This window comes from Chiloscyllium plagiosum, unplaced genomic scaffold (assembly GCF_037043375.1).
Source record: "Chiloscyllium plagiosum isolate Xiang-an unplaced genomic scaffold, Cpla_swu_hap1 HiC_scaffold_47, whole genome shotgun sequence".
In the NCBI taxonomy this organism is placed as follows: Eukaryota; Metazoa; Chordata; class Chondrichthyes; order Orectolobiformes; family Hemiscylliidae; genus Chiloscyllium; species Chiloscyllium plagiosum.
Genome location: NW_028270185.1, coordinates 6558789 through 6571530, shown reverse-complemented (window position 1 = coordinate 6571530; position 12742 = coordinate 6558789). Strand labels below are relative to the sequence as shown.

Sequence of the window (12742 nt, the reverse complement as noted above, 5' to 3'; positions counted from 1 at the left end):
TGAAGTTCAATGTGAGCAAATGCGAGGTCTTGCACTTTGGAAAATAGAATAGAAGCATGGACTACTTTCTAAACGGTGAGAAAATTCATAAAGCCAAAGTACAAAGGGATCTGGGAGTGCTAGTCAAGGATTCTCTAAAGGTAAACATGCAGGTTAAATCCGTGATTAAGAAAGCGAATGCAATGTTGTCATTTATCTCAAGAGAGTTGGAATATAAAAGCAGCAATGTGCTACTTAGACTTTATAAAGCTCTGGTTAGGCCCCATTTGGAGTACTGTGGTCCAGTTTTGGGCCCCACACCTCAGAACGGACATACTGGCACTGGAGCTTTTCCAGCGGAGATTCACATGGATGATCCCTGGAATGGTAGGTCTAACATACGAGGAACGGCTGAGGATCCTGGGATTGTACTCATTGGAGTTTAGAAGGTTAATGGGAGATCTAATAGAAACTTACAAGATAATACATGGCTTGGAAAGGGTGTACGCTAAGAAATTGTTTCCGTTAGGCGGGGAGACTAGGACCCGTGGGCGCAGCCTTAAAATTAGAGGGGATCAATTCAGAACAGAAATGCGGAGACATTTCTTCAGCCAGAGAGTGGTGGGCCTCTGGAATTCATTGCTGCGGAGTGCAGTGAAGGCCGGGACGCTAAATGACTTCAAGGCAGAGGTTGATAAATTCTTGATGTCACAAGGAATTAAGGGCTACGGGGAGGATGCGGGTAAGTGGAGTTGAAATGCCCATCAGCCATGATTAAATGGCGGAGTGGACTTGATGGGCCGAATGGCCTTACTTCCACTCCTATGTCTTATGGTCTTATGAGCAAATGATCTTTTTGAGGAATAGATGCTGACTAGGATAGTAGGGAGATATTTGATTTTCTTTGAAATATTTGCATGAGATCTTTATGTTCATCCCAAAAGGACAGATGGGCCCTCAATTTAGTATCTCATCCATAAGGCGGTGCATCACAGTGCAGTGCTCCCTCAATGCTGGGCAGGGTTATAGGTTACTATTTTAAATATCTAGAATAGAACTTGAACGTACAAGCTTCTGATTCTGTCAAAAACTCGACTCATGACTGGTGGGTAAAAGAAGAAAATGAGAAATAGGAATACGAATCAACCATTCAGCCCTTTGAGTCTGTTGCAATGTTTAATAAAAATAGATTTTTTTTTTACCTTACTTGCACTTCTCTGCCTTTTCCCATTGGCCTTGGTATCCAAAGAAAAATCTACTTTATTATGTCTGGCTTGAAGATACTCATCAACTAACATCCATAGCTGTCTGGGTTTACAAACTACAAGGACCATCCCACCATCGCCGCCACCACTACCTCCCCCCTTCCTTTGTCCCACCCACGTCACTCCCTCCTTCATTTCTGCACCTCCACCTCTGTCTCCTTCAGCTTGTCACTCTCCACTCTCCCCGATTTCCCTATGGGAACTGGGTATCACTTCACATCTATCACAAATTTAGCAAGCAGGTATAATAATTAAGAAGGCAAATGAAATATTGATCTTTATTGCAAGAGGAGATGGAGTTAAGTCTTTCTGCAACTGGACAGGCATTGTTGTGACCACATCTCAATTACTGCTTATAGTTTTGATCGCTGCACTGTGGGACATATTTGCATAGGAAGTAGTTTACTGGACTGGGAGGAGGCATTTGCCTTTTGAAAAAGACTGTGCAGGTTAGAATTGTACAAAGTTTCAAGGAATGGAAGATGATCCTAAAGAAACACAGTTTTCTAGGGGATTGATAGGCTAGTCGCTGAGAGAATATTTCCCCTCATTGGCAGAATCTCAGACTAGGCAGCATGTTTTAATAATGGGTCTCCTATTTAAGACCGATGTGAGGCAGAATTTTTATTCTTACAGGGTTGTTAGTGTCTGGAATTCTCTTCCTCAGAGAGACACTGGGTCATCAAATTCATTCATCTCCAGATTAGACAGGCTTTTGGTTCACCAAAGAGGTCGAAGGTTGTGGAGGAACAGGTAGTTACAGTTGTAGTCGGGTCAGCTATGATTTTATTGAATGGTGGGACGGGCCAAAAGGGCTACATGGCCTACTTCTGTTATTTCTTGTGGTTTTATAGAATATATAAGACCATAAGACAGAGGAGCAGAAATTAGGTCATTCAGCCCATCGAGTCTGCTCAGTTATTCAATCATGGCTGAAAAGTTTCTCAACACCATTCTCCTGCTTTCTCCCCATAACCTTTGATCCCATTGGCAGTCAAGAACCTATCTGTCCCAATTTGAAATATACTCAATGACGTGGCCCCCATAGCTTTCTGTGGCAGTGAATTCCATAGATTCACCACACTCTGGCTGAAGAAGTTTCTCCTTATCTCCATTTTAAAAGGAGCTTCCCTTTACTCTAAGGCAGCGGCCTTAACTCCTAGCCCCTCTCACCAATGGAAACATCTTCCCAACATCCAATCTGTCCAGGCCATTCAGTATTCTCTAAGTTTCAATTAGATCACCTCTCATCCTTCTAAATGCCATTGGGTCCTCAAATGTTCCTCATATTAAGCTTTTTCATTCCTGGGACCATTCTCTCGTTTTTCATAATTCTCCAGTCTGTGGGCTTGGTCTACTCGTCCTGTCCTCATAAGACAATCCCTTCGTCCCAGGGATCAGTGCCAGACGACATTTGCACGTTCTGTGTGAATTGTTCACCTGCATAAACATTTCCTGTTGAATTTCTGTATCACAGGGTGTGTAAAGGCAACAAGAGCAGAAATTTGGAAAGTACTTTGAAACTGTTCGGAAGCAGGAACTATCTGAATACAAATATCTCTGTTGTCTTAACTGATGTAACCTCCAAACCAAAGGTTTTACCTACAACAAAGATAGCAACTCAACTGTTGATGAACTTGGTGTTTGCACAACTGCTATTAGCAACAAAAAGAACTTGTATGGTGTAGCTTGTTCAATTTTTCTAAAGCAGCTCTATCTAGTGTCCATTTAGAATTTCTTATAAAACAGTCCCCATTTAAACCAATCCATTAGCTGAAGCCTGATGTTTACAGCCAGTTAGAATTGCACAGGCACTTACCTTTTTGTGTTTGACTATAGACGATGACTGCAGGGTGACTCTGCCCTCACTTTGTGGCTTTCCCTCTCAGGCGTGCACAAGCTCAAACCAAAGTGTAATTGGTTACTCTTTCATCTCAAGCTTAATTGTCTGTTCTCCTTGTTTGATTGAGCTCTGTGATGAACGTAGTACTGGTGCAGGAAGGCCCCAATCTGCTTGATTTAGCTGGCCTCAGTTGTGGAGGTGCTGCATATGGCTTCGGTGCTGTTGAATTAAGGCAGGATATTAACAATTTCGTCATTGATCACTGAACCATTTGGAGTGGAGCCTGTGCTGTGTCCCACTTAATCCCTGGAGAAGTGGCTTTGCTTAGGTGCTTGATAATTTCACCTGAGGTTGGCTACTATTCATTGAGCTGCACTGTTGCAAAATTCAGCCGTGTAAATTGACAGCAAAGGCCCAACAGTTGTTAAATCAGCTTTCTTTTCTGCAGCCAAAGCCAGTGTGGCTGTTCCGTGGGATGAGCGTTTGAGTATATTAATTGTTTGGGGAGAATAATCCAGGGTAGTCCTGAACTCAGGCTGAATGTGTGTGCTTAATTGTGCAAATTGTATAGTTTCCGTTGTTGGCTGTTGTTTGTAACAGTGTGGGGATAATAAATCATTTTTGTGTTTCAGATGAAGAGAGCATTGATCAGCTCGCCCCCGTTGGACATGCTGCCTCCCCCAGAGGGCAGGAAATCCAGGGCATGGTTTTGCTTCAAGGCCTCAGGCATTGGTGCCAAGCCCCGATTGTTTACCCCATATATTGAGGAAGCCAAGGCAAGTAAATCTCCCATTATTTTCCGATGGCACACACTACATTTTTTTTTTTTCAAACGTTGCAAAGCTGTGCCCTGGAGTCAGCTACTTGCCACAGGCACAATTGTGGTAACTGTAGCGGAACATTAATGGGAAAACAGTTTCTGCTATGCTGCATTTTCTTTCGATGCCTCCAGCATGTGACATTAAATAAAAGCCAAGGCTTGTTCCACCTCACTGCCCTGGTTGTCAGCTCTGATTAAATGCTACCTAATTAACTGAATGGTAATAGGGGCTTGTACATCGTGCTCGTCAGAATTTAACTCTGCACCAATTTGTAATGCTCCTTGGATGCTGGACCTGGTTTCCCAGTGGTCTGCTTGCATCCTTGGCTGTTGTGATCGCTGTGCTTTTATTCTGATCAGTCATGCTGGTGGTTTCAGCTTTCTAAAAAGAAGGGGAATTCAAGCTGTGGCCATTTGCCAAAATGAGCATTCTCTACTGATTGTGCCAGGCAAAACAAACCCTGGCTTATTCATGCTGTTTTTAATATTAGAGTTTTATTTCCTGGTAATTGGTTGCCAGGGTTGTGCTCTTTTCAGAACTGCAGTGGTTATGAAACAACCTAATAGAAATGTTTACAATTAGGAGGGATTTTATATTAGAAGGTGTTTCTGCTGGCTGGAGGGCACAGATTGAAGATCAAAGGATCAAAATCCAAAGAGGGAAATGAGAACTTTTATTTTGAACTGAACTAGAATATACTGCCTGAAAGAGACAGGAGAGCAGGTTAAACAGACTCGTTTGAAAGGCAATTTAGTTCTAATTTTCTTCTTTAAAATCTATATCAATATCTTTTGTGGGGATTGGGAACAGGGCAGTGGGACACATTGGCTAACCTTTTAAAAGAGCCACTGTGGGTCAAATGTGTTTTATGATTGTATAATTTGGCTGACTCCACATGGAACAGCATAAGGGAGTCTGCCTTTGTAGTCCTGAGCCTGGCAAGGGAAAGTTAATCTGAGTCTTTATGTATACAGTGATGCCTTTATTGCCTGGAAGAGTGCCTCTGTATGTGCTTGGAAACAGAGTGCCTCGTAAGGGCATGTTCTATGTGGAGCGTTTGAATGGAATGGGATTTAGGACAGTGAGGGGTGATCTTAATGAAACATACCCTGTCCAGTCCTCTCCGAACTTGTGGAAATGCTGGGAGGCTGTTTCCCCTCACTAGAGAATGTTAAACTAAGGGACGTTCTTTCAGACGAAGGGACGTGGAAAATAGGTACTTGAGGAGGCCATTCAGTCCTTCAAGCCTGCACCACCATTCAGTATCCGACTTCTGCTTTCTCTCCATACCCCTTGATCCCTTTGGCCACGAGGGCCAGCCATCCATCTAGGGCTGAGGGCAAAATTTGTTCACCCAATGATTTACAAAACTTTGGAATTCTCTATCTGAGAGTTATGGTTACTTAGTCATTGAACATTCAAGGCTGAGATGAATAGATTTTGGGATCTCAAGGGGATCTAGGGATATGGAATTGGGTGGGACAGTGGAGGATCAATATTGAATACCTGAACAGGTTTGAGGCGCCTTCGGCCCACGTTTGTTCCCATTTATGTTGCGTTGGGCTCATTTGTGGTATCCTTCCCTTTCTGTCTCTCTCCATAAATAATGTTGAGTGATATAATAAAGAATAAAAAGTGATTGTGAGTTTAAGGTTATGATTCAGCCTTGGGTTGGATGCTGCTGTTATTTTAAATCTAAGATTCCTACTATATTCAAATGCTGAGCTGAATTACTGCCTTGTAATACACTGTATGGATTGTCAGAATGCATCTTGATTTCTAAGCAGTGTTAGTCCTTAAGTACAGGCATGCAAGACAGTCCACTCGTCTCCCACCTACAGCCCAAGCTTTGGGGATTTCCCTTGATTTCCATCTTTAGCTTGTTGCTATGGCAGGAAAGCTAATGCTGGTTGTGCCTTCAGCTAGCAAGAACCCGCAGTTTAAAATTCCATTTTTCAACCTCCCTCTTTTCAATTCCTCAATTATAAATCCTCCTTAAAGCCCACTTCTTTTATCAATCTTTAACTCAGTGCTTCTCCCCACTTAGCGTGATGCCCTTATCCTTGCCCCTTGCAGTGCCTTCATTCCTACTTTACTACATTACAACCATGAAGCACAAGAAATAAGTGTATCTTAACGTTTAACATATTTATCACATGTTCCATAACCTAATGGAAGAAACCACAGCCATCCCTCAAGATCCTTCCTATCTAAAGGGATTGTACAGTAAGGCAGCAAAAATGCTCTTGTAACTTAGAGTGAAAATTTCATCTGTTTAGATCGTTTTGGAAGAACTAATGTCAGAGCAGACGAGTTTGGAAAAGGTACGAATGAGTCGGATTTCCAGTGTTCCGGATACCCTCTACATGGTGGACTCTAGTGTGGCAGATTTTTCACGCCTGAATGCCGGATCCCCCCACAGCTGTGATGAAAGTGTTTCTGCAACTCTTCATGAAGAAGTACCTGGTAGGTTAATGCAAGACAAGATTTGCTTCCTTCCTTCTACAGTCTGTCTAACTTGATGCCTCAGATATTCCACTAATCTTTAGGATGGCTCTGTCTTAGTGACTATACTGTGGCTTTTGTACTTCACTCTCTGAAATGGGTATTGAGCTGACTCTGAAATGTGTGATACCCACTAAGGCATAGCTGACACCTATGTTGTATCCGATTGGTTCAGTTTTCCTGTAGAGATAATGAGTAATGTTAGGAAGAAATTGTACCTTTCACAATCTGGCACAGTTACAGCATTTAAAATACACTTGGGAAAGTACATGAACAGGAAACATTTGGAGGGGTACAGACCAGGAGCAGGCAGGTGGGACTAGTTTAATTTGGGATTATGTTTGGCATGGACTGGTTGGATCAAAGAGTCATACAGCACAGAAACAGACTCTATCAGAAGTCACACGACAGCAGGTTATAGTCCAAGGGGTGTATTTGAAATCCCAAGTTTTTGGAGCTCTGTTCGTTAGTCAGGTGAAGTCACCTGACAAAGGAGCAGCGTTCTGAACGCTTGTGATTTCGAATAAACCTATTGGACTCTAACCTGGTGTCGAGTGACTTCTGACCTTGTCCACAGCAGTCCAACACCGGCACCTCCACATCTATGACTTTATATGTCCTGAAGTGTTTTATAGACGGTGAGGTGCTTTTTGAATTGCCATCACGATCATAATGTAGAATCCTTTTTGTAAGTCTGTGCATGCCGGTGGGCAATGTGGGATTTAAAGATGTGTTCCAGAAACAGTCCTGTCAAATTGAAAGGTTTGAAATTGAATGGCATTGTAACAAAATGATGCATCAGAAGTAATTAGTTTGGGTTAGTAAAGTTCTTTGGTAAGGAGTGATTAGTCACAAACAGTGAGGGAAACCTGTGTTTGTGGGGGAGGATAGTCGGGAGAAACTAAGACAAAGCTCAAATTAGACACTGACGTGATCCTGGCCAGGGTGTGTACAAGGATAGATTTTAAAAATAGCAACCACCTCCTAATATCTAAATTTCTGAAACCACAACAGGGGTATTCCTGGGAGAGTTATGCAAAAAAAATGGTTAGCCCATCTGGAGGTGGGGACGGTTGCAAGAATGGAATTCCCAACTCAATTAATTCATGCAGTCATAATTTGTGCCGTCAAAGATATTGGGAGTTCATTGTACTGTTGCATCGGATATTTACATCACTGGCAAGATCAGTGCTATTGTCCCTCTCTAACTGCCCAAGTAGGTAGTGAACAACTGGCTTGCATACAACTGAGTGTCTTGTTCGGTCATAGCAAGGGGGCTAGTAAGAGCTGACCACGATGCTGGGTTTGGATCACATGATGGGAGTACTCGGCTGTGGTAAGGATAGCAAGTTTCCTTCACCAAAGGATACTAGTGAACCAGATATGTTTTCTAACAATAATCCTATAGACTCATAGTTATTGTTACTGATATCAACATTTTATTTATTCCAGATATATTTAATTAATGGTATTTAGATTTTACAGTGGCCGGTGAGATTTTAAATCCAGTTTCCAGGTTACATGTGCATCACAGTAACTGCAGTGTAACTGAGATATTGATCTGATTGGCATATTCAGGGTTGCCTTCATGACCTAATTCTCTCAGCATCAAAAATAGAAGCTAAATGTAAATGAAATTCATAATACTCGCAGAGCAATTTGTATCACAATTTTGTTAACCGATAAACTCTTCTCTCTCTGTCTTCCTCCCACCCTCACTCCCCCACACCACCTCTCTCCTTCTCCTTTCCCCTCTCGCTCCCTTCTCTCTATCTCTCTCTCTCCCTCTTTTTCTCTCGCGCGCTCTCTCTATACCTCCCCTCCTGCCCCTTCCCACACCCCTCTCCCTCTTTTCCTCCCCCCTACCGACCTCCTTCTCTCTCCCTCTTGCTCCCAGTGCCTCCAATCGATGTAGCTAAGACCATGTTTAGGCGGCTGAAGGAGATCTGGCAAGGTGACCAGGTGCAGAGAGCTTATGCTTTAAACATCGGTGCTGGGGCTGCTGTCACCCGGGCAGTGTACTTGCGCGTGGTCCGAGAGTTTGGCCTTCCTGATGCAGCAACTGAATTATTAAAGGTAACTCTTTACATTTGCAACAGTAGCAAAGGGGACAGTGCTGGTTGGGTTGGAAGAGGCGGGCTGCTTCTTGTATATCAGGCTGGAATCTAATCAACTGAAGGCAAAAATAAATCTTGAGGAATTCACCAGCTGAAGCTGCTACTTGTACATCTTAATTGGTTGCAGTGATTGGATTTTTTTTGTAGTGTTTTTACAGAAGCTAGTTATGAAAATAAGCAGTGCATAATTGATCTGCATTGTTCTGGATTGTGCCAATTTAGTAAGCTTCCTGCATTTAAAACACCAATTTAGCACACAGATGTGATACTACAAGCAGCAATCAGATGGGTGTTTTTATTCTAATTTGACTTTTTTTTTCTCTCTCTCTCTCTCTCTCTCTCTCTCTCCGTGCCACCCCCCACACACACACACACACACACACACACACACCATGCATGGGTGTTTTGACTTGAGTTGCCACACTGTTGGAGCGGAGAAAGTGAGGGCTGGAGATCAGAGCTGAAAATGTGTTGCTGGAACAGCGCAGCAGGTCAGGGAACAGAAGAATCGACGTTTCCCTGAAGAAGGGCTTATGCCCGAAACGTCGATTCTCCTGTTCCCTGGATGCTGCCTGATCTGCTGTGCTGTTCCAGCAATACATTTTCAGCCCACACTGTTGGAGCCCCAGTTTACTGGAGACCACTTATTCTATTGCATGGTCAACCCGGTGGATCAAACTAGCTTAAAAGCCCAATCAGAAATGCAAAAAATTAAATTTTGGTATGTCAGTAGTTTACTGGTGTAATTAATTAAATAATTCACCCACAACCTGAGCTACAAACCTTTTCAAAACCTCATTAAACACTGCTTTCCGTAGATGGTTCTCTTTGCCTCATGCTCCCTCTTGTGGAGAGTTCACAATCTTGATTTTTTTTTGCTGTCTTCTTCCATCTTGCTTAGTGCCCCCTCTCTCACTCTTTCCACCCTAGTCCCAAACTCTGCAATGAACTGCAGATGGAGAGTAAACCCCCTTTTTTGCTGCTCTCAGAATAGAATAGAAATTTATTGTCACATGTATTTTTAGATGAAAAATTCTGTGAAAAGTTTTTTTTAGTCACCCTGCCACGTTGCCTGTATCAATGACTGAAGTCCTTCATGGTTTTGATTAGATTAGATTACTTAGTGTGGAAACAGGCCCTTCAGCCCAACAAGTCCACACTGACCCTCCGAAGAGCAACCCACCCAGACCCATTCCCCTACATTTGACCCTTCACCTAACACTATGGGCAAATTAGCATGGCCAATTCACCTAACCTGCACATCTTTGGACTGTGGGAGGAAACCGGAGCACCTCTCTGCTCTGCTGCCATCTAGCGGCTGAACTGAAGAAGCACAATAGAATCTGATTGTCTGGCTGTTGTCTCCGCTGTTGACCTCTGCGCGGCGCATAACCACAGAGACAGGCCATTCAGCCTAACAAAGCCATGCTGTTGTTTAAGCTCTCAACTCCATTAATACAGCTTTCCCTTTTCCCATGTGTAAACGGAGTGTCAACCAGCTTGTTGTGAGTGTGGAGATGGTTCTAGGTGAGATTTCCTTACCTAAACGGCATACGTTTGATCATAGTTGTCACCATTACTGAGGCTAGCTTTATATTCCAGACTAGATATTTTCCAATCAACTTGTTCATTGAATCCTACGGTTTAGAAGCAGGCCATTTGACCCATCACTTCCACACTGACCATCTGAAGAGCATCCCACCCAAATCCATCCCCCTACTCAATCCTGTCTCTGTAACCCTGCATTTCCCATGGTTACCCCACCTTGCCTGGATATCATTGGATACAAGGGGCAATTCAGTTTGACCAATCCACCTAGCTGCATGTCTTTGGATGAGAGAGGAAACTCATGCAGGCACAGGGAGAATGGGCAAACTCCACACAAACTATTGCCCCAGGGTTCCTGGTGCTAAGAAGCAGCAGTGCTAACCACTGAGCCACCGTACCGCTCCTCCAGAGATGATGTTATACATCTGGAGCAGGTGGGATTTGAGCCCGGATCTTCTGGCTCAGAAGTAGGAACACTACAACTCGGTCATGAAAGTCCCCCTATATTCCAGACTAATCAATTGATTTTATGTGCCATCCATTGCCAAGGTGGGGTTTGAACCCTCGTCTCCAAATCCGTAGCTAGGTCCTCTGGATTGCTATTCCAGTGATACTTGCACTATGCTATGATGGTGAGTGGCAATGAGACCATTTGGCCCCATGCTCCATGTGAGCCTCCTTAAAGATTCAAGTGTTTCTTCCTTTCTCACTCAATTACATTCGTGTATCCTCTACTTCTTTCTCCCTTATTGGCTTATCTAGCTTCCCCTTAAAGATTTTCCACTTTTAGCCAAATAAATGTTTTAAAATTAACTTTTCATATAGAAGACATCTAGTGGTACTAAATTTTGAAGTTTCTTTAAGCTCTAAAATTTTCTTTGTGGTTTAATGTTGTTCACGGATTCTTTCCACTTGCTTCTTCTGAGATCTTTGAAGTCCTCCACTTCTGTCCTCTTACACATCCTGATTCCCTTACTCCACCTCAGCTCGTGACCTCAGCTCCCTGACCCTAAGCTCTGAAACTCCCTCAGTAAACCTCCCTGACCCACTTCCTTTTAATAACCTCTTTAAAACCTACCTCTTGTGCTTCAGTCTTGGTTGCCTTTGTGTTAAATTTTGTTTGATTCTGGGAATTGCCTTATTACATCCACGTATTCATTTTATTTTAAAATGTTCGGAGCGTCACAAAAGACCACTGCAAATTGTTCTTGAGCAAAAGCCTTATAGTTTGAGAAGTGATGATAAATACCTCAGACATTCCAGCCTTCACTCCAGAATCATTGTTCAAAGAATGAATAAAGGAACTTAAAAGGAACAAGCATGTTGGAAGCAGGAAAGAGAAAGGGATATTTGCTGTTTGAGTGTAGACCAGGGGTTCCCAAGTGGTGAAGTTGTGAACCCCCCCTCCAAAACAGGTTCTTGGGCCGGGAACTCTGACGTAACAGTGGGGCTTGCACTGTGGTCTGGCAGCTGTGTGGCTTCTTTAAATGTTTATTTCTTTTCTTTTGAGAGTGGCTTCATCAGCTGTTCTTCAGGTGGGTTTAGCTTTGTACAAGTGAAACTCAGTATATTTTCCATCCTTCTGTCTGCCAACAAGTCTCTAAACTCGCCAACCTTCTCAATGACACTTTCCTCTGCTTCCCCAGCCACACTTGTCATTTTTCTCCCCTGGTGTCATACAAAGGTCTGAGTCTTTTAAATGCTTCATGCCCTGGCACAGAGCATGTCAGAGTTCTGACAGTTGTGATTTGAAATATTAGCCTTTCCTTTCCAATGTTAACTGACCCACTGTACCCTTTAGCGGCAGATTTGCTTCAAAGCTGATTTAGTTTTAAGATGTACAGTGTTCCTTTTATTTTACTGTTTTATTTCTTTCCATTTCAGTATCCCGCGGTATATTTTCCTAATGAGCACCTTGGCATTGATAGCCCGACCTTCCCAAAACGCCAGCCAAACTCTCGGCGGACCACTCCAGTCAAAGAAACCAACATCCTGACCCTGGACCCCTTCAGGAATTTCAGCCCGCCTCTCCCACCACCACCTCCTCCTTACCATCTCCCTCCCACGCCTAGAAGAGACCGCGCACAGCCCAGTGAAAAGAAAGAAGACAGCCAGCCTACCTCATACTGTGCTTTACGTACTAACCAACAGCCACATTCTGGCGCTCGAACTTCAGAACAGGCGGTCCAGGCATCTATCAGGGCTATAAACTGCGAGGAGCCCACTGACAACCATTTGACCCATGAGGAGCAGGTCTCTGTAAGTATAAGTGTACACTCCTAGCTTCTGATTGGTGAATGTCTGTCTGGTATCTCACTGATGCTGATGTTGGGCATTGCATTGTTGGAGGTGAAAGTGAGGATTGCAGATGCTGGAGATTCGAGTCAAGATTAGAGCGGTGCTGGAAATGCACAGCAGGTCAGGCAGCATTGGAGGAGCAGGAATATCGACGTTTCAGGCAGGAGCCCTCCATCAGGAATGAATTGCATCGCTGTAGCTGATCTCTGCAGTAGAATCCTTCCTATTGTTATCAGAGCAAAATTGACTAGGTTTACAGTGATAGTAAATGGCACCATTTTCTTTGTATGCTGCCTCCAATATCATAATAGTAATTACACTTCAAAATTACTTCATTAGTCACAAAGTGCTTTGGAACATCCTGAG

At 43.3% G+C, this 12742-nt stretch overlaps 1 protein-coding gene across 1 annotated transcript in view; it reads left to right on the top strand.

The window, feature by feature from the left end:
• LOC122542775 (BTB/POZ domain-containing protein 7-like) overlaps positions 1 to 12742 on the top strand; it is a 74383-nt gene that overhangs the window by 51888 nt on the left and 9753 nt on the right. Inside the window, exons 7-10 of the mRNA XM_043680808.2 lie at positions 3720 to 3863; positions 6188 to 6374; positions 8311 to 8489; positions 11963 to 12337. Of these exons, the coding sequence (XP_043536743.1) occupies positions 3720 to 3863; positions 6188 to 6374; positions 8311 to 8489; positions 11963 to 12337 (885 nt within the window). The remainder of the gene's footprint in view (positions 1 to 3719; positions 3864 to 6187; positions 6375 to 8310; positions 8490 to 11962; positions 12338 to 12742) is intronic.